Here is a 22,314-nt window from a genome sequence, read left to right as displayed (position 1 = left end):
GAGCCTCACTCTGCAGTTAACAATGCAACAAGCTGTGGGCGGTTGCAATAAGGAACCTCATTAAAGCCCCCCTCGCCAATAATGTCTAAGGTTCCTATCCCTAAACCCACTTAGCTGGGCGTAAGTCCCATTGAATTCAACCTACTTCTGAATAAGTAGACTTAGGATTGTGCTGTAAGGCAGAATCATTGAGCATGTCCAATATTTCACATATGAAATGAGGAACACCCTTGTACACTAGGGACCTATAGTGCATATAGGACACTCCTCTGTTTGATGGAGTCCCATCTGAAGGGCTGTTTGCTCCAAGTCCAGAATGAGGAGAAAAAAACATAATTAGGGAAAGCAGGAGCCTTCAAGTTGCCCATGGAGAACAGATTGAGCAGGTATGCTGTCCTCCCCACTATGTGAGATGTACTATATTTCTATTTAAATGGAAGTAACTATTTCTACAAAGGTCCGTATAGTTAAAGCTATGGTTTTCCCAGTAGTGATGTATGGAAGTGAGAGCTGGACCATAAAGAAGGCTGATCGCCGAAGAATGGATGCTTTTGAATTCTGGTGCTGGAGGAGACTCTTGAGAGTCCCATGGACTGCAAGAAGATCAAACCTATCCATTCTTAAGGAAATCAGCCCTGAGTGCTCACTGCAAGGACAGATCGTGAAGCTGAGGCTCCAATACTTTGGCCACCTTATGAGAAGAGAAAACTCCCTGGAAAAGACCCTGATGTTGGGAAAGATGGAGGGCACAAGGAGAAGGGGACGACAGAGGACGAGATGGTTGAAGAGTGTTCTCGAAGCTACCAGCATGAGTTTGACCAAGCTGCGGGAGGCAGTGGAAGACAGGCATGCCTGGCGTGCTCTGGCCCATGGGGTCACGAAGAGTTAGACACGACTAAACGACTAAACAACAACAACTATTTCTAAATGTGCATCTATACATATAAATTAGCATGTGCAAATCTGTTTCCATCTTTGTCCTCTTTTCTGGTGATGCCTAAGTAGCCAGCCTGTTTCTGTACCACCCATCTTCTCACTGCAGCACTTTCACCCTCCCCCTTCCCTCTGACATGATTGTCCAACTCGGAATGTGAGCTTTGAGCCTCATGTTAAGTTTTGAAGTAGTGTGAGACATCACAAAGCAAATCATTCTCATGTCAGCATCTGCTTGGATAACTTTTGAGGTATGTGAAATAGTCTGTAGGTGAATTTTGAAGGAAAAAATCTCAAGCTTTATTTGGAATAAGTAGCTGCTTCTGTGACAATGAGGTGGTTGAGGGGCTTTTAATCTCAAAAGCAGAAGTGTGTGGTTCATTGGAGCTCCCAGAAGCCTGTGTGTGTGTTTCAGATTTGCATCTAACCCACCGCCCAGATTGGGGAAGCCATGGCCCTTGAGATGATGTTGAACTCCAACTCTCATCAGCCCAAGCCAATAAGGCCATTGGTTGGGGAGAATTGGAATTGGAGTCCAAAAACATCAAAGGTTTCCCAGCCCTGATTTTCACACAATGAAAGGAAATGTCAGATTATCTCCCTATTGCAATGATGGCACACTCTGGCGCATAAATGTTACTACCAGAGATCCAGAACAATGCGCAGAATAGTTGGTTTTCTTTAACTGCCTATCCACTTGAGCTTTATATCATTCTTCCCAGCACTTTACTTGCCTGAAGAAAACCATTTCAAAAGAGTGCTCTGCTGAAGTCCTATAGAAGCAACTCTTTATTTTATAGGCCCCTGGGAAGAGTTTCCTTCTGTGCCTCAAAGGAAGATTTGCTTACTTATTGCTATGATGGAAAGCCTGCCGAGACTCCTGTCTCTGTCTCAGCTTCTGCTCTTCAGATTGCGCTTCTCTTCCTGGAAGCCTTAACTGCCTGCTCAGACATTTCTGGAGAGTGTACTGGAGCTACAAGAACTACACTTGGTGTTTCGAAGGTTGATCACCACCCACTCGGTTTTCTTTCCTTGTGCTACTGGAGAAGGATTTCGCCTTCTCTGAGCCTCCTAGTTGGGCAACCATAGTGATGTTCTCTCCCTTTAGATTCTTACCTTCACAGAAGGTAATGCCTTTGAGAGCCAGTTAGGAGATCAGCCCTTCTAAAATTTCCGTGTTCTCTCTCTCTTCTCTCTCTCTCTCTCTCTCTCTCTCTCTCTCTCTCTCTCTCTCTCTTGGAAAAACAGAGACAGGGGTGGTGGTGAGTTGTTCTTAACCCTTTCCTCTACCCTTTCCGGATAAAAGATGTCCTCTTCTGGCTGCTACCCTGTGATAATAAAATTAAAACTATTCTTCACCCTTTCAGGGCAGCCAACATCCAGGGACGGGCATCTTTTCACCAGGAAAACTGCTTGGTGTTGGTGTGGTAGCATCCCCAGGTATCCTGTACATCGCCTTGAGGTGCCATTAATAGATAAATAACAACAACAATCCCTTTAACCCAGGGCTGACTCGCCTTTTTAGACCTGAGGGCTAATTATACTGCCAGCTGCCATCAGTGAAACTGCAGAACAGAACTGTGTGAAATAAATCAAGTACAAATTACAAATGAATAAAACCACTTCCTCTTCAGTCCTTCCAGCCTGATCAAACTGGCTCTCTCCCATGGCTACTTTTCATTACAAACAGTAACGTCTCTGACACTAACAGGAGCGACGTTTAGGAGATCTAGTCATGGAATCTCCTGAGTAACATGTAGTTTGGTCCTCAAGCTCAGTTCAGAGTCAAAGGCAAGGAAAGCAAATTTGATACTAACTTGCTTACAGATGAGCTATATGCGGAAAAATTAGTATCAGGGATTTGTGCAGTTTCACTTTTGTAAACACAAAATCTCCGAGGGAAAGAAGCAAGAGCAAAGAGCCTCATTTTCTTGACAGATGAACCTATGTTAGAACAAGCAGTAATACATACCATAAAATGAATCCTGGAACATAAAACTGCTGGTATTTCTCGCTCTCTTTAGAGAATTGTGACATTAAAAAATGGGTTTAGGAAAACATTTCGTTATGATAGCTTGGTTTCACCCAGGCCCAAGCTTTGATTTATTGATCCCCGTTTCCTCAGTGTCTGCCATTTTAGCTGAGAGACAATTCCTCAATAAATAGAAAAAAGAGACACCATCCCTTCACTGCCTCCCAGACATGAGAGGAAATTGCTATGCTGACCCTAAAACCACATAGCAATAAGATGTTGAGTGTAGATTTTCCTATAACAAGTCATTTAATTTTCCTGTGATTTGTACTCTGAAAGGCTTCTGCCATCCAACTATCCTTCTCTACACAACCTGAGAATGGGCACTAATTAGTGCTCCTCTTCTAGGATTGATGTCATCAAAATAAAAAGGAGCTATAAATAAGACTCCATACTTATGTTTAGACATATTCCTCCTGATGTACCTTCACCCGGATAATTTTCTCCTGTTTCCTCAGAGTCTTTTTCTTATATATATGTCTGATTTTGCATCAGCTCCATATTCCAGTAATCCCTCATCTACTTCTCAGTTCATTGTCTACTATTTTTCCCCTTCATTTTCCTTTGTAAACATTAAATAATTGAAACCATTGCTATGGATGGATGTAGGAGTGCAGCTGAATGTCTTGCCAGGATTTCAGCTCAGCTTATTTTCTCTCATCCATCCCACCACTACGTTTCTGATGGAGATGTTACAGAAAAATGGAAAGGACTGTCATCAGCATACTGATGATACCTTGGTCCCCAAACTCCTAATGACTGATCCCAGCTACTTCATATAGATATCAAATAGTATTGGGAATAATAATTGCATAACTCCCTGGTGCCAAAAAGCACTCTTCCAATGCCCTCTTTGATCTTGGTTGCCAGAGGTAGGACTGGAATCATGGCAACACAGTCCTCTCGGATACCACGGTCAAAACTATCTCTAAAGTTGCAGAGAGATCAAGAAGCAAGGTCACTCTTGCCTTGTCCATCTCTCTGTCAAGGTCACCCATCAGAGTGATCAAGGGCAACTCAGTCTCATGGCCAGGCCTGAGCCTAGATTGGAATAGATCTACATACTTTGTAAGATCCAAGAATGCTGACAGCTACCCTGCACAACCCTCTCCACCACCTCCACCCCGCCCCCCGCAAAGGGCTTATTGGTTAATAGTTGTTCCAGACCAACCCTTCCAGGGCTGATTTCTTTATGAGTTGTCGTCAGATAACTGAAGGGAACTGCGTTGGCATCCCCTGCACTAAACCAAAGTAAAGTGTTACAGCTTTAAAAAAATGTCTCCCTTTAACTGGATTTTAGTTGAACCTGCTATCCAGACTTTGCTTTGAGACTAGCCTATTTTAGCTGCTGTGCAAACAACTTCTGCAGGTATCCTAATGCAAACATAGGCCTATGAACCTTTTTTAAGAAAGAGAGCAGCAGCAGAACTGCAACACCACCAACAAAGCAAAGCCACTATTCTCCGTTGTGTGTGGGTCCACTGAACTGGGACTTGCGCGTTGAGATCCCCCAGGCCACCCCAATAACTCACACTTCACACCTCAATTTTTGTTGAAGGTTTTTGGCATGAATCTGGCCACAACTTTATTTAAATACACACACGTGAGTGGTTGCTTAGGCATTGGTTACGACTATCTGTCCTTGTCCCAGGGACAGCACTGACTTCCGGATTCCAGCGGAAGCCAGTGAGGGAAACAATTTTTGGGGAGAAAATGAAGCTGGGTCTCAGTCCCTCACTTCTCACCCTCATGCTCCTGGTGGCTTGCACGGCCCAAGTCCGATGCCAGGGACAAGGATGAAAAGAATGGCAAGCCCCTGGATTCCTTTAACGGAATTCCCTTGCAGCACCACCGTTGGAGGGGTAGGCACTTACCCCTCCACCAACCAATTTTAACCAATGCCTAACTGCCAACCTTACAAGTTGTGACGATTTGCTACGCAGTAGGCAAAAACCAAATGGCAAAAGCCAATCAGCCAGATGGGCAAAATTCCTACCAGGCCCCTGCCCCAAGGCAGACGACCCCATGACAGGCATAGCAAGGTCAGAGGACAACGAACCCCCCCCCCCTTTTCAGGGAGGGTGGGCGGGTGATCCGGTGCACGCAGCCCAAGAGAAGACCCCAGGCTGCGAGCCCTGTATTTAAGACCTCAGACCCCTCCCACACTTTAGCAACATAACATTCTCCCCAGCAACACTCCTTGCCCAATCACAGCATGTGGCCAATTTGCCCAACAACAGTGGGGTGGCCTTTTTGGCCCCCACCGCAACACGTGCTCTCTGTTATGGAGAACACACTTTGCAGGATTATTCCACGAAAGGTAAAATTGGGTAGGGACACATGCTGCCCTGATTATCTGGATAAGCTTTCCAAGATAGGATGGAGCAGGACATAAGGTATTGCACACCAGATCAGGAAATGTTGCTTGAGGTACATCGCAGACAGTGGTACCTCGGTTTACGAACTTAATCCATTCCGGAAGTCCGTTCTTAAACCAAAACTGTTCTTAAACTGAGGCGCGCTTTCCCTAATGAGGCCTCCCACCGCTGGTGCCCTTCCACCATTTGGCTTCTGTTCTTAGACCAAGGTAAAGTTCGCAAACCGGGACACTACTTCCGGTTTTGCAGAGTTCGTAAACTGAATAGTTCGTAAACAGGGCTGTTCTTAAACTGAGGTAAAACTCTACTTAAATTTAAGTATTTAAATTTAAGGTGAGATTCTCAGGACACTAAAAAGTAGTTGATTTGCCCACAATAAACTTCTAGTTATGATGGTCTCTCTCAAACTAAGCATAAAAATATTTGGGAGATAACTAACACCATTTAATAAAATGAGAACTATATTAGGAAAGTTCTATTTGTTATGCAAATTTGGCACCAGAGAATAATTTCTAATATTTCAATTTCGCTGGAATATAAACTTACACTAAACTCTTAAATATAAATAGATTAATAATAATTCTGCTGGTCTGAAAAAAAAACCATTCAGTAAGGCAAAATATGTTCCAGTTGTCTATGGTTATAAAGGAATAGCTGTTGATTTAAGAGGCATATATCAAACATTCTAGTTTAGAAAAAGCAGTTAATTTTTCATTATGTGATACAGGAAATTTCTCATTTAATCTACCTGGAGGAAAGAAATGGTTGCAACTTATTTCTTTCCAAAATTGTTGCCTTTAATTATATGTCTTGCAGATGAAAACTGAATCTAGGAAAATGCAGTTCTACCTTGCTGTGATGTCTAACATTCCAGACATAAGTAAAGATGTGAGATCACAATCTAATCAGCAACAAATAGCTGCTCACAGCCTACAGTAATCACTTACAGCTGCCTTTTGAATGCATAGCTATGTAACATTTATTAGCAGATTGCATACGTATATGATAAAACCAACTATGTATTACAAGTGTGGCTTAATGATGACAAAGCAAACCTTTTACAATGCCATTCTATGCATGACACACTGTTCAGCCACAAGGGAGATTTAAACCCATCGAAATCCATTCAAGTGTGCTAAACTCAGAAGTAGTGTGGGGGGAAAGGACAAGGATTTATTCCATGCTATTTAGGGCCTCAGGGGACACGGGTGGCGCTGTGGTCTAAACCACAGAGCCTAGGGCTTGCCGATCAGAAGGTTGACGGTTCGAATCCCCGCGACGGGGTGAACTTCCGTTGCTCAGTCCCAGCTCCTGCCAACCTGGCAGTTCGAAAGCACGTCAAAGTGCAAGTAGATAAATAGGTACCGCTCTGGCGGGAAGGTAAACAGCGTTTCCGTGCGCTGCTCTGGTTTGCCAGAAGCGGCTTAGTCATGCTGGCCACATGACTCGGAAGCTGTACGCCGGCTCCCTCGGCCAATGAAGCGAGATGAGCGCCACAACCCCAGAGTCGGTAACGACTGGACCTAATGGTCAGGGGTCCCTTTACCTTTACCTGTTTAGGGCCTCAATATATTGTGATTGAAGGTTTGGGGAGTGAATGAGCCAGCAGGCTTTGGAATAGGAATGTCTTCTATTTTGAAATCTGTCTGAAATCATCATTGTTTGTTTTTGGCATCAGCTGAAAACCTGCCTTTTTAGGCAGGTGTTGGTGATGTGGGTCTATGATGTATTTCTTCTGCAGTAAGGAAAAGTAGTTAAACCATATATACATATATATATATAGAGAGAGAGAGAGTGTGTGTTTTATTGTTTTTGATGGGATTGTTGTATTGCTTGATATTATATCTGATATGCTCTATTCTTGGATCATGTAAAAAATGAAATGAATAAATAAATCACAGCACTCCCAGCTCTGTCCTCCATCAGAGGGTGGCAGTCCAGGTGGGTTCATGAGGAAAGGTGGGAGGCTTCATTGTTTTGGAAATCCTGAGCCAGTATCCCAAAGACGACTCCCTTTGGTCTAATTAAGTGAGACAGGACAGAAAAAATACCCCCCATTTGTGGCCTTACCTCTCTGTTTCTGAGTCCCCTGTTGTGAGAGGGGGCACCTGGGTTGGTGGGTTGTGGGGGCTGCCATGCACATTGTGCCCTGAAGAAGCGTGGCTCACCGAGTGTGATGGGGGCAGGGAGCCCATAGCAGCTCCATTTTGACTGGCGTGGGTGTTGGAGAACAGGGCTGCTGCAAGAAGGGCAAAAACATTCACTATTAGGACAGGCACACATCTTCAGATTCCTCAAGTGAGCATCTTAATTCAGTCTTCGGCTGCAATTAGGAGGCTTTGCTTTCACTACACCAGGAGTTTTAAACATGAGTAAGATGATGGGACGCGGGTGGCGCTGTGGGTTAAACCACAGAGCCTACAACTTGCCGATCAGAAGGTCGGAGGTTTGAATCCCCGCGACGGGGTGAGCTCCCGTTGTTCGGTCCCTGCTCCTGCCAACCTAGCAGTTCGAAAGCACGTCAAAGTGCAAGTAGATAAATAGGTACCGCTCCGGCGGGAAGGTAAACGGCATTTCTGTGTGCTGCTCTGGTTCGCCAGAAGCGGCTTAATCATGCTGGCCAGCTGTACGCCGGCTCCCTCGGCCAATAAAGCGAGATGAGCGCCGCAACCCCAGAGTCGGTCACAACTGGGCCTAATGGTCAGGGGTCCCTTTACCTTTACCTTTAAGATGATGTTTACCCCTTTGTACGGCTAGGCAAACCTCAGCCACACAGTCTTATTTCTACACTGCCTTCCCCCACCCTGGGAAGAGCCAGTGTGGCTTGGGGGTTAGAGCGTCAGGCTATGACCTGGGAGACCAGGGTTCAAATCCCCACTCGGCCATGAAGCTTGCTGGCTGACCTTGGGCCACCCAATTACTCTCAGCCCAACAACAGGGTTGTTGTGGGGCTAAAATGGGGAGGTAAAAGGTAAAAAGTTAAAGGACCTCTGGACGGTTAAGTCCAGTCAAACTTGACTATGGGGTGTGGCTGCTCATCTCTACTTTCAGGCCAAGGGAGCCAGTGTTTGTCTACAGACAGCTTTCAGGGTTGTGTGGCCAGCAGGACTAAACCACTTCTGGAGCAACAGAACACCGTGACACAAACCAGAGCACACAGAAATGCCATTTACCTTCCCACCGCAACGGGTGTGCTTTCGAACTGCTAGGTTGGCAGGAGCTGGGACAGAGCAATGGTAGTTCACCCCATCACAGGGATTCGAACCGCCAACCTTCTGATCGGCAGGCCCAAGAGGCTCGGTGGTTTAGACCCCAGCACCACCCGCATCCCACTAAAGCTGGGGAGGAGAACTATGTAAGCCACCTTGAGCTCCCTGAAGAAAAACTGGGATACAGTGGTACCTCGGATTAAGTACTTATTTTGTTCTGGAGGTCCGTACTTAACCTGAAACTGTTCTTAACCTGATGCACCACTTTAGCTAATGGGGCCTCCTGCTGCTGCCGCACCACCAGAGCACGATTTCTGTTCTCATCCTGAAGCAAAGTTCTTAACCTGAAGCACTAATTCTGGGTTAGCGGAGTCTGTAACCTGAAGCGTATGTAACCTGAAGCGTATGTAACCTGAGGTACCACTGTACAAATGTAAATAATCACAACAACAGCAATGAGAAGAGCAGCAGCAGCAACAACAACAACAACAATAGTAATATTTTCTCTATCTTGGCAAGTAAGCAGTATTAACACAATTAAAGGACACATCTAGCCAGGGAAAAGCAATGGCCGAGGGAGAATCCAGAGGATCAGAGAGAGAGACTGGGGGGACCCCACCAAGCCTCTGGGTTGAAGGTCCCCCCTCCCACTATAAAGTCCTTTTGGAGGAGCAGACTGAAGTCTTGTGGATTAAAGTGAGAGAGGAATTTAAAACCACCTTTGTCAGAAGCGGACTGGACTTATACAGGGGTCCAGGGATTCTCAAGTACTTATTTTCAGTAATCCTTAAAGATAGCTTTTATAAAATCTTATGCAGGTGATATAATACACTAAAAAGGATTAAAAGTAGATATATCAGCATTTGAGATAATTGCTGCTGCTGTCATCTGTGGGACACAGGCTAGATTGTGTTCAGATAATTACTGGAAATTGATATTAGAAAGTATTTGTGGGATAATAAGCTGTACATAGCCTTTATCGCTAACACTCTGCTTATTGGCATTGTTAAAAGAGCAAGGCATGTTTATCTGGTGCAAAATCTAATTAACAACTGCTACAATATGTATAGTAAAACTGGATTCCTGTAGTCACGCCTTCAGAAAAGGATTAAAGGGAACAATATTTATGAGCAAACCAACAGCATTAAAACGAGTGAGGGAAACTGGCTGCCCCCTTTGTAAAGATGTGTGGATATTTTATGTTTTATTGGAATGTGACCCTAAAGGGTGAGCAGCAACGAGGTGCATTCTGTCTTCGATAGTTCCGTAACAGACAGTGTATTTCACTGTGATTTTAATAATAAAATATGAAACCATGACCAGGAAGATCCAAGAAGCATTCTCTGTAGAGATGATATTGCTAAGGTCACTAGGTGGGAGAGCTTTCACCAAGCCGGGGGCACCCTCCAGATGTTCTGAACTCACCACAGCCCCAGCCAGCGCTGCCATCCAAAGCCATCTGCAGGGCTTTGCCTGCCAAAGGCGGATGTAGTGGAATTACACTACAATTCCTACAGCTGATGAACTGAGTATCTGAAGAGCCCTGCAAGATCAGGCTAGGGGTTGCTCTTGCCCGAAATTCTGCTTTCATCAGCAGCCAGATGTTTCTGGAAAGGCCACAACTAGGCATGAAAAAAACCAGCTCTCCACCAGTGCTGAACTGGGCAAGCATATTGGCAAGGCAGCCAGAGCAATGGCTCACCTCTCCAAAAGAGTATGGGAGAATGTGATGCTACCGTCCAATACCAAAAGGAAGAGTGTTATATTGAAAAATCAGAACTCCTATTAGAATAAACAAGTTCCGTTATAAATACTGAAATACTAAATAAGATGGATAACAATGTGTAACAGAAAAAGAAGCAGAAAATTGTATGTGAAAGAAAGTAATAGAAGTGGAAAGAAATTGCAATTGAGTAGATTGGAAGTTTATCACAGGGGTGGGCTGAGGGGTGAGGGGTGTGGGATGGTGGTGGGAAAATGAAGTATTTGTGAGATTGAGTTGGATATGTATGAATATTCTTAAGGATTGTATGAAATGTATGTTTGTATATTCGTAACATGTATGTATTAATGTTGAATTATTTTAATAATAATTTTTAATTTTATTTTTTTTAAAAAAAGGAAGAGTGTTGAGCATGTTGCTTTCTGCAACTGAGTCCTGGGCAACTGACAACCATCAGAAGTGACACCTCAACACCTTCCCACATGTGCTGTATCATGAAGATTTGGAGTATCACATGGCAGGACAGAGTTTCAAACAAAGATGTGCTCAAGCCCACATTCTCAGCATGTTTGCACTCCTGTCTCAGCGACGGCTACACTGGCTTGGTCATGCCCATAGAATGGAAGATGGCAGGATCCCCAAGGAGGTGCTCTATGGGGTGCTGGCTTCAGGCATCATGCCTGTTGGCAGACCAACTCTGCATTACAAAGATGACTGTAAGCATGAAGACATGAAGGCTGGCCACACCAGCTCTGCCAGATGGGAATCCCTTGCAGGTGACCTCAGTGCCTGCAGACAGGCATTCAAGTCATGCATTCATAGCAGTGGCTGTCGGAATCTTAGCTCGGCCAAGCTGAGAAGGCTCATCTTCGGAATCACCTCCTGACGTGTTTAATGACCTCAAGCCTTTGATGAGGCTCCAAGGCACATCCTCCCAGCAGAGTTCCCAGCACAGGGCAGGATGAGACAGTATGATCTACATTGCTATGCTTTATTTTCTAGCTACAAAGAGAGCAAAGAAATATACATCATCTCCCTGTGAGAGCAGAGAGCAACTGAAACAAAGGAACAAAGGAAACCGGAAACCACTAACGTCACATCCCGTCTCCCTTTCCTGTGAGACTGCAAGGTCTCTGGAATGTAAACAGAGTCCTGTGACTCCCAGCAGCTTCTCAGTGAGAAACAGAAACTAACAGTGACCAGAGGAGAAATAACCGCTGGGTGGAGCACAGAGAGAAGAAATGTCATGGGACGTCTGCAGCAGCACAACCAGACACTTTCATCTGCCCCAGCTGCAACTAAACATGTCTCTACAGCTACAGCAGACACTGCAACCTTCCAACAGTTTGACTCCCCCTCCCCAAGGCACCCTCCTCCATCGTCTCCCGAGACGGACGGATGCCAGAGACCAGACCTGCGCATAGAATTCCAGAACTGATAGAGCCATTGTGGGGAATCCCTAGTCTACCAAAGGCAACATGAGCCTCCCTCTAGAACTACCGAAATTGTTACTGCAGGACTTAATTGTGTGGCGAGTTCCCGCCTGCCCCCAATAGAAATAAAGACACACGACACCATTGTATTAGGTTAATGGGCTAAAATTGGCCACAACTTTATTGGTTACAGGTAAGAGAGGTATTGGCTTAGGCATTGGTCCTATCAGACTATCCGGCTTCAGCCTGTTTGCTTGAAGGCTGGGAAGGGTTAACACCAGCAGGGGGAAGCCCTGCTGATGCACATCAACTAGGGACTCCCCCGGGGTCACCGCTCGAGGGCGTGCTTTAGGCCCTGGCCTCCATAGGCTTCGGACGAGGCCACATCCCCCGGAATCCTTTACCAGACTACCCTTCAATATTTGGGGGAGGTGATGGCACTCCTCCTCCCCAACTCATCTACATAACAATACCCCTACCAATGCCTAACCACCAAGGCCAAAGAAGCTGTGACAATTTGCTATGAGGTAGGCAAAAAACCAAATGGCCAGTGCCAATTTGCCAAGTGGAAAAAATCCCTACCAGGCCCCTTGACGGGGACCAACCGAGGTCCATAGCAAGGTCAAAAGAGAAACCTTAAGGGGTGGGCGGGTGGGAAACAACAGCAGCTGTGCAGGCAAAAGAGGGAGATCCCGGGGCCGCGCTTGCCTTAAGTGAGGCAAGCCACACACTCCTAGCCAGCCGATTGGCTGGCTCAGGGGATGATGTGGCCCGAGGATTCCCCTGATTGCGCGGGGCTGGAAACCAGCCTCTGCGCGCATGTTGGGGGTGTGAAACCCGCAACCCCACCTCCTCCTGAGGTCGGAAGTGGCTTTGTTTGCAAGGCTTATACGCATTTTACATATTAATATTTTATTAATACATTGATGGCCCATTTTAATCCATTTAATTGCTCCCATCGCTTCATTCTCATCCCAACGGCACCTTTCCTGCACCTTCAGAAAACTCGAGGCCTATAGTGTTGTAATCTCTTCAAAAGAGAAATCAGCCATTTGGGAAGATAATAGCTCTCTGCTGTTTTCATCCTGTCCTTGTGATGTTTATGCTGCAGCATTTAAATCAGCAGAACATTTCTGCATTGAAGCTAAAATTATATATATAATAATTTGTATTTAAAGGACAGTAACTGTGGCAGGAAGAATGATGCTCATCATATAGAGGCATCAAACACAAGGGCTGTCCACCTGAAACATGGCTCCTCACACGCATTGTGTTTATGAAGTTTCACATTTATTCTTCCCAAAAGCTTTTAAGAAGAAATCATGTAGAGGTGATAGATGGCGTCACCTTGCACACAATTAAGAAATGAGAGTTTGCATTCTCAAACTGCTTCCAAATCAAAGCTTCTTTTTTTTTTAAAAAAAAAAAAGTTTCTTCCCATCTTAGCACAGAAAGTACTCTGTAATTTAAAGAACCTTTCTGAAATGGAGAATTGCCACCTTTCCTCCTGCAAACTACCAATAATGTCGTAATTCATTTCCATGGGTATATTATTCTTAAATTATGGTTCTCTGTCAATCTTTTTCACATAAAAAAGACCTCATCTACCTCCTTTTAGAATAATCAAAGTGCAAAAGTGTTGCCGTTTCCCCACTTAAATGTCTAAGCAGCCATAAAATGGGGCTTTCATAGGCCGAAAAATCCTGCTCAATCTGGGAGCCTTCCAGTTGTGTCTCAGGGCTGCAGGTGGACTTAAACAAATCAGTGTCAAAATAAGGGGTCGGTTTGGGGGTTTTCGATGTTTTGTTGTTAAATTGATAGAGAAATCAACTCAGAGCCGTGCTGTGCACGATGACATTATACTGCATTACCTGCACAATTGTGTGTGTTACAGATAGGTAGCCGTGTTGGTCTGCCATAGCCAAAATAAAAAAATTCCTTCCAGTAGCACCTTAAAGACCAACTAAGTTAGTTCTTGGTATGAGCTTTCGTGTGCATGCACACTTCTTCAGATACACTGAAACAGAAGTTGCCAGATCCTTCTATATAGTGAGAAGGTGGGGAGGGGTATTACTCAGAAGGGTGGTGGGAATGGGAGATTGGCAGATAGCTGAGATGAGCCTGTTGACGACTCTTAACGACTGTAATAGGTCTTACAGGAAAAGGCAAGGGGTGAGAAGGTGGACTTGTACATTGACTGCTTCTGCCACAGAATCCAAACAGATGTGACCAGAAAACACCATCGCTTACAACAAAATCTAAACCATGCTGAAAGGAGAGCCATAGATAATCTCAGAAACAACCCAGACATTATAATTAAAGAAGCAGACAAAGGTGGAGCTGTCGTCATCATGAACAAAACTGACTACATTCAGGAGGCTCACAGACAACTTTCCAATACCGCCTTTTACACTAAATTGGACTCAGACCCCACACAAGAATACAAGAAAGAACTGAACAAGATTGTTAAGGAGCTACCCCCACACATCCAAGAACAGATCCTCACCAACACACCAACAGAACCTCGACCAGGAACTTTCTATCTTCTACCTAAAATACACAAACCAGGAAATCCAGGACGCCCCATCATTTCAGGTATTGGCACTATTACAGTGGGTGTCTCCGGTTATATGGACTCTGTTCTGAAACCATATGCCATCAGTGCTCCCAGCTATGTACGTGACACCACAGATTTTCTGAGGAAAATACAATCTTTAAATAATCTTCCCAACAATACTATACTAGCTACTATGGATGTGGAATCTCTGTATACCAACATCCCACACAACGATGGTTTACAAGCTATAAGGAACACCATTTCAGATAAAACCACAGCGGACCTTGCCACCAAACTCTGCCAATTTGTCCTTACCCACAACAACTTCAAATTCGGTGATGACCTGTTCCTTCAGTTCAGCGGCACAGCAATGGGCACCCGCATGGCCCCACAGTATGCCAACATCTTCATGGCAGATTTAGAACGTTTCCTAAACTCCTACCCACTCAAACCTCTCTTGTACCTGCGATACATTGACGATATTTTTATCATCTGGACACATGGTCAACAGACCCTGGACACCTTTCACCAGAAATTTAATGATTTTCACCCCACTATCAACCTTACAATGAATCAATCTATGCAAGAAATACATTTTTTGGACACTACTATAAAAATACAGGATGGGCGCATAGACACCACCTTATACCGTAAACAAACTGACCGACAAACATATCTACATGCCTCTAGCTACCATCCCAAACATACCAAACAGTCCATTGTATATAGCCAGGCACTACGTTACAGCCGCATCTGTTCCAATTCTACAGACAGAGACTCTCACCTAAGAGATCTACAGCAAACCTTTTCAGAACTAAAATACCCAGCAGATGAAGTTAGACAACAGATCAACAGAGCCAGACTGATACCCAGAGAGAACTTGCTGCAAGACAGACCCAAAAAAGAAAATAACAGAACACCTCTAGTCATCACATACAGCTCCCAAGTTAAAACAGTACAACGCATCATCAGAGATCTACAACCTCTCCTGGACAATGACAGTTCTCTTTCTCAAGCTCTGGGAGGAAGACCTTTCATTGCCTACAGACAGCCACCCAATCTTAAACAACTCCTAACCCACAATAATACTACAACCAGACTTAACACGGACACTGGCACCAGAGCCTGCAACAAACCCAGATGCCAACTTTGCTGCCACATACACCCGGACAACACCATTACTGGCCCCAACAACATCACACATACCATCTTGGGACTATTTAATTGCTCATCATCTAACATTGTGTATGCCATCAAATGCCAACAGTGTCCTTCAGCTCTTTATATTGGACAAACAGGCCAAAACTTACGCCAAAGAATAAACGGACATAAATCTGACATCAAGAATCACAAAACAGAGAAACCAGTAGGAGAACACTTCAATCTCCCAGGACATTCTATACAAGATCTCAAAGTAGCTGTTTTACTACAAAGGAATTTCAGAAATAGACTGTAAAGAGAAGCTGCTGAATTGCAACTCATTACCAAACTTAAAACCATGGAGAGACCTGGTCTGAACAAAGACATTGGATTCTTATCTCATTATACATGACTAAGCCATTTCTCACCTTCTCACCCCTTGCCTTTTCCTGTAAGACCTATTACAGTCGTTAAGAGTCGTCAACAGGCTCATCTCAGCTATCTGCCAACCTCCCATTCCCACCACCCTTCTGAGTAATACCCCTACCCACCTTCTCACTATATAGAAGGATCTGGCAACTTCTGTTTCAGTGTATCTGAAGAAGTGTGCATGCACACGAAAGCTCATACCAAGAACTAACTTAGTTGGTCTTTAAGGTGCTACTGGAAGGAATTTTTTTATTTTAATTGTGTGTGTGTGTAGCTTTTAAAGTAGGGATGTGGCTGGTGCTGTGGGTTAAACCACAGAGCCTAGGGCTTGCCAATCGGAAGGTCGGCGGTTCGAATCCCTGCGATGGGGTGAGCTCCCATTGTTCGGTCCCAGCTCCTACCAACCTAGCAGTTTGAAAGCACATCAAAGTGCAAGTAGATAAACAGGTACCGCTCCGGCGGGAAGGTAAACGGCGTTTCCGTGCGCTGCTCTGGTTCACCAGAAGCGGCTTAGTCCTGCTGGCCACATGACCCGGAAGCTGTACGCCGGCTCCCTCAGCCAATAAAGCGAGATGAGTGCCGCAACCCCAGAGTTGGCCACGACTGGACCTAATGGTCAGGGGTCCCTTTACCTTTAGCTTTTTAAGTAATAGATGCACAGAGCTCCTCTGATGTGGACTGGCATCTTGGCGAAGGTGAAGAAGGTTGACCCTTTCCTTCCATCCTGAAGAACCAGTGAAAATCACCCCACCAGATGCCATTTGCCCTGGAAGGGAAGATGCTATGGGGGCCATAATGACAATCTATTAAATGGACTTTTCTTCCAAGAACAAGTGTTTCTATTCAACAGCAGCAGCTGTCTCCCAGGGCGGTGACATGGTGTCTGCCAGAGTGGGGTGAAGCTGGGATTGTTTTATTATTATTATTATGCTATGCAAATTATGTTTTTAATGTTGTACAGTACTCTGGGATCTGCCAATAAGGGGCGGTATATGAAGTGATTAAAATAAATAAATAGAAGTATAAAAATCTGAGGATAAATATATTTATGCTGTTGCTTATTGTGGATGAAGTTGACTAAGCAACTCAAATATTTAATTATGACATGCAAATATAATTTGAATATCCTTTTAGTTAAAAAAAACACCACAGAAAAAGAAGTCATTGTTGTTTACCTGGCCAAGTAACACAGCAGTTAGGATTAATAATATATAAAAGTAGTATTTGTTCTTATATAGTTCACTAGCAGGACAAAAATATCCAAAGTTCCATTTCCAGATTCACCCAGGAATACAGCTGTGCAACTAAAACAGCTGTTCTATTCAAATCTGTAGAACTGTTTAGGATCTTGTGGGCTATGAGTTTTAAATTGCATTGGCATAAATGACTATAAATATTTCCTTTTTACATAAGACGAGAACTCAGAAGGCAAACGACAATCTTCTGAACCAGATAAGAGCCAGCAATCTTTTTGAATGGCAGCAATCTAATGTAATGACCTTCAGTTTTAGCAAGACAGATTTTAATCCAGATCCCACAATTTATTGCTTTGGGGATTCTGCTGGCTCTTAATCACAAAAGCAATAAGAGTTTCCAATATGTTCATCTGCCTCAGTTAATCAATTGTTCCAGCTGCCAATCACTAGAAATATCTGAAGGCAAACCTAAAGGATATCAGCCAACCAAAGAAACAGCTGTGACCTCTTGGGACCAGGACAGAGCTCCATCGCGAACTTCACCCTTTCCTCCGGCATCTCTGACATGTTCTATATTGTTTCACAGCAGGCCCCCCATTATTGCTATGCATGCTAGCAGCATGTAGGGATTTTATTGGTGCTTTCCCCCTTCTTGTAGTTAGTTTGCAAAATGATTGTGAGGGTCACAGCAGAGGCTATTCATGGGGATTATAAAAAGCTGGCTAACTAAAGCAGAGAGGGGTCCAATGAATCTTCAGTCGTTGTATAATAACATTTTTCACGTGTCAGCTTCCTCACTATCATCAAGTTGTCCTGGGTGCATTGCATATCCCTCATTTGATTTTAGCCAGTTTAGTCTGACACCAGCAGGAGGGAAAGAAAACAAATTGTGTATGTATCAGTTAACCCATCATTTGATACTGAATTGCTCTTTAAAGGTAAAGGTAAAGGTACCCCTGCCCGTAGGGGCTAGTCGTGTCCGACTCTGGGGTTGCGTGCTCATCTCGCTCTAGAGGCTGTGAGCTGGCGCTGTCCGAAGACACTTCCGGGTCATGTGGCCAGCGTGACGAAGCTGCTCTGGCGAGCCAGCACCAGCGCAGCACACGGAAACGCCGTTTACCTTCCCGCTATAAAGCGGTCCCTATTTATCTACTTGCACTTAAGAGTGCTTTCGAATTGCTAGGTGGGCAGGAGCTGGGACCGAACGACGGGAGCTCACCCTGCCGCGGGGATGCGAACCGCCGACCATACGATCGGCAAGTCCTAGGCACTGAGGTTTTACCCAAAGCGCCACCCGCGCCCCACACGAATTGCTCTTTACCGTCGCTAAATCTGTGACCGGTTGCAATGACGGACAGGGTGTGCTTACTTTTAATAATTGCATATAAGGGGTAATTTAAACAAGTGCAGTTTTTCTCAACCCTGTGTAGTAATCTGCAGTGACCCAAATGACCTCCTCCATAGGCATTAAATATAAAGTAAAGGCAGAGTATTGCCATCCTCCTTTGGAAGAAGGGCCATGGATCAGGGATCGAGCACATGCCCAGCCTATTAGAAGTCCCAGATTCACTCCCTGGTGTTTCCATGTAGGGTGAGGGTGGGAAAACCCTGTCAGAAACTCTACTCGCCAAATTAGTGCAGATCATAATGAGCCAGATAGATTAATGGTCTGGCTCAATATAAGGCAGCTTTTTATGATTATTGTGCTGGTCCCGGAGGTTAATCAAGAGGCAAGGTCCAAGTCCAGTCCGTGGACGATGAAGCAATATGAAGGCAGTCCGTAAAAGTCAAAGCTGGGTGCAGGGCAGGGTTCAGGCAGAAACAGGTTACCAACAATGTTGCTCCTGCAACTTGGGACTGGGGCTGGCTGGCTTTTATCTCCCCCGAGGCATAGGGCGGCCCCAGTCCACAGGTGACTAGCCTCTCCTGGCCTGGAGGCGAGCACTCCTCCTGCGGGAACTTAGTTCCCTCCGCCTCTCTGCCCTCAGCCTCTGCAGCTCAGGAGAGGCTGGAGGGTTACCGGACCCAGAGGCAACCTCAGCCTCCCCTGACGGGACTGAGAGTGGAGCACCTGCAGGCAATGGGTCCTCCATCACCTCAGGAGCCAGAGCAGACTCAGCTGGTACCTGCACCTGAGGATCCAGCACAGGTGAGGACCCTTCAGGCTCAAGCCCCAGCCCCAGCTCAGCTGGTTCTGGAGGCAGGGACTCCTGTGCAGGCTGGGATCCCTCAGGTTCAACATCTGAGTCCGAATCCCAGGCCATCAAAATTATCCTGAGAAGAACTCAAGTCTCAGTCTAGTTTTTTTCATTTACCTTCTCTCATTTGTTACATCTCCCATCCTTTTGGAAGTCTGTACATTCCTTTCCTAGGGACACTCCTTCGATGCCTGCCATATTCCTAATAAAATCACTGTTCCTAAAACCACAGAAGGGAAGGGAATCCCTTTTATTTCCTCCTCCAAGCAAGTTTAAAGGCATATATGTCAAGCATATATCCACTCAGGAGGGGCTTCTATAGCTGTAATTCCATCCCTGTCTCTCAAAAAGAGAAAAACTTACAGCCTTAAAAATGTTTCCCCATAAGAGTGAAAGGGGCGCCTGAAGCTTCATTTTTGGGTTGGAGGCCCGGATTAAACTGAATTAAGATGTTTTCCAAGATGATACCGTAAACTCCCTTTGGTTTCTTGCAGAAATTGCTCTTAATTTTCTCCCTGTAAATTTAATTGGGCTTTACAGTTCTTTCCTTTTTCGAGATCATACTTGTATCCTTCATGAAACTTTCATACTGACTCCAGATTAAAATTGTTTTCCTTTCTTGTCAATTCATTTTCATTGTCCGTTCCTTTGCTTTTATGGGCAACAAAATTATTTCCTGGAATCCTACCCTGTACATAACGTTTCTTTCACTCCCCCCCCATACCATACCTGTGTAAATGTCATGCACAGGTCCTGGAGATTGTCTGACGGTACTTTCTGAAGTGCCCTGGGGAGATGCAGGAGGTTGGAGAGGCTGGATCGTGAGACAGTCATTGAGAATGTCCTGGTCAAGCTCTATACTTGAACGCAACTGAAATACAAGCACAGAAAAGAGAAAAACCATGTGTTTCAGAGAAACAACAAACACCATATAACGAAAAAAATAATATAATTATGTTTCAGTGAAAACAAAATGAGGTCAGAAGATTGCATTACATCCACCCCCACCCCCCGCCGCCATGTTTTAAAGACCAGGAGCGAGCATGTAATCCCAACATTTGGAGCATAACAAATGCATTTGCTAAGAATGGTGAAAACGGCACATTGACGCTTATGGACAGCATAAGACAGAATGACTTTGCAGTCTATCCAACTAGAACAAATTGTCAGAGTATCCCGGTAAAGGGGTTTAGGGGAAAAGTTTTGTCTGAAGGCCAAGATGGTGGCTAATGGACCACAGAACTCCCCAAAAGAGCATCCTAGGGAATTCCCCCTATTTGATCTGCATCCTAGGGGGTTCTGGTGAAGAAATCCACCAGAAATTGGGTTGGTGGATTCCGCATGCATCCCCAGTGCCTATGCCAAAGCCATCAGTCATCTGTAATCAATAAAGTTGTGGCCATTTCCATCCCAAGCTGTTGTCCTGTCTTGATAGCTGCTCTCACATCCTTGTCCCTATTTTGCTAAGAAGCAAAACCAGAAATATGTACGATGAGTTCTTGTATCTTTTCTCGTTTATCCCTCATGCATCTCCCACCTCCAGGACCCAGATGTTTCTCATGCTGTAACCATGAACTCCACTCTGCATTGCTTAACAGCTATTACTGCTATTATACATGTATATTTCTAAGGTCAAAGGTATCTACATTTTCCCCATCTAGATTCTTAGAATAAGTAGTGAAAGTGGCACTAATTGCCATGAAACATTGTTCAAAAACAATTAACCTTCCCAAGAAAGACTTCAAGGCTACATTATTTATCCTATGTTTATATTTGCCTTTAAAAAGGTTCCTTTACAACGCAACTTGCCAGCAATATATCTATTATTATTATTATTATTATTATTATTATTATTATTATTATTATTATTATTATACTGTTCAAAGCTGATCTCTTTCCTTTATCGGCATCCCAACTATGTGAAATTGGATTCAGAATATGGGGGAAAGATGGGATAATAAAGAAAGAAGCAAAGTGTGGTTTGAGTTTTTGCATTTTTTAGGAACCTGAATGGAATGCTTTGAAATGTTGATTGGGAATACACACACAAAATAGATTTGTTTCTCAAGTCACATGCAGGCTGCGAAAAAGAAGAATGTGGTTCCCTATATGCATGTATTTTAAGGACAAATGGAGAAAAGTACATGTGCATATAGGGACGCGGGTGGCGCTGTGGGTTAAACCACAGAGCCTAGGACTTGCCGATCAGAAGGTTGGCGGTTCAAATCCCCGCGATGGGGTGAGCTCCCGTTGCTCAGTCCCAGCTCCTGCCAACCTAGCAGTTCAAAAGCACGTCAAAGTGCAAGTAGATAAATAGGTACTGCTCCGGCGGGAAGGTAAACAGCGTTTCCGTGCGCTGCTCTGGTTCACCAGAAGCGGCTTAGTCATGCTGGCCACATGACCCGGAAGCCGTACGTCGGCTCCCGCGGCCAATAAAGTGAGATGAGCACTGCAACCCCAGAGTCGGCCACGACTGGACCTAATGGTCAGGGGTCCCTTTACCTTTACCTTACATGTGCATATACTGCCTTTTTTGTGGCCTGTGTGTATTTTGAACCTGAGTGTACAAATAGTGCTTGATTACAAAAAATGAAGTGAGAATTGCCCCAATGGAACAGAAAGGAATCGCACACAGTATTGTTCAACTGAAAATGTTACATGGAAATGTGAATAGTGGTAATAAATATCCAACGATCCACCCTATTACATTGTTTGCAAAATAAATGACATGTTTGTGGTGCTGAGGGTAGGAAAAATTGCTTGGAATCAGAAATGCAGGGGGAAATAACCCCTCTATCCCATAACTTCTCTGCCCCAAATCTCCCCCTCCCTAATCCGCTTTTATTACACTTGCAACATTTAGTTAGACCTGGAAACTAAACAGTGCACTGGTTAACTGAATTCTGTCCATGCTCAAGCTTGTTTGTTGTGATTTTACAGTTGTAATACTGTGTTTGATTCATGGATATGAAGTCAAATATTCTGTGTTCTTAGATGAAAAATAATCCATCCTACAGATATGGCCTGTGACCAAAATATTGCCCAATTTGTGCCCATGGAAATATGTTCCATAATACACTATTAAG

The 22,314-nt window shown here is 44.5% G+C and overlaps 1 protein-coding gene across 5 annotated transcripts in view; it reads right to left on the bottom strand.

Moving 5' to 3' along the window:
- The window catches only part of GLIS3 (GLIS family zinc finger 3), a 177,975-nt gene that overhangs the window by 22,180 nt on the left and 133,481 nt on the right, over positions 1–22,314 (bottom strand). For all 5 annotated transcript variants that reach the window (XM_081176272.1, XM_081176271.1, XM_081176275.1 and 2 more), the window contains 2 exons: positions 19,958–20,099; positions 7,414–7,582 (listed from right to left, as the gene is read on the bottom strand). In XM_081176272.1, the coding sequence (XP_081032398.1) occupies positions 7,414–7,582; positions 19,958–20,099 (311 nt within the window). The remainder of the gene's footprint in view (positions 1–7,413; positions 7,583–19,957; positions 20,100–22,314) is intronic.

This window comes from Podarcis bocagei (genome assembly GCF_964188305.1).
Source record: "Podarcis bocagei genome assembly, chromosome: 17".
NCBI lineage: Eukaryota > Metazoa > Chordata > Lepidosauria > Squamata > Lacertidae > Podarcis > Podarcis bocagei.
The sequence above is the reverse complement of the archived record's forward strand: the minus strand, read 5'-3'. Positions and strand labels throughout refer to the sequence as shown.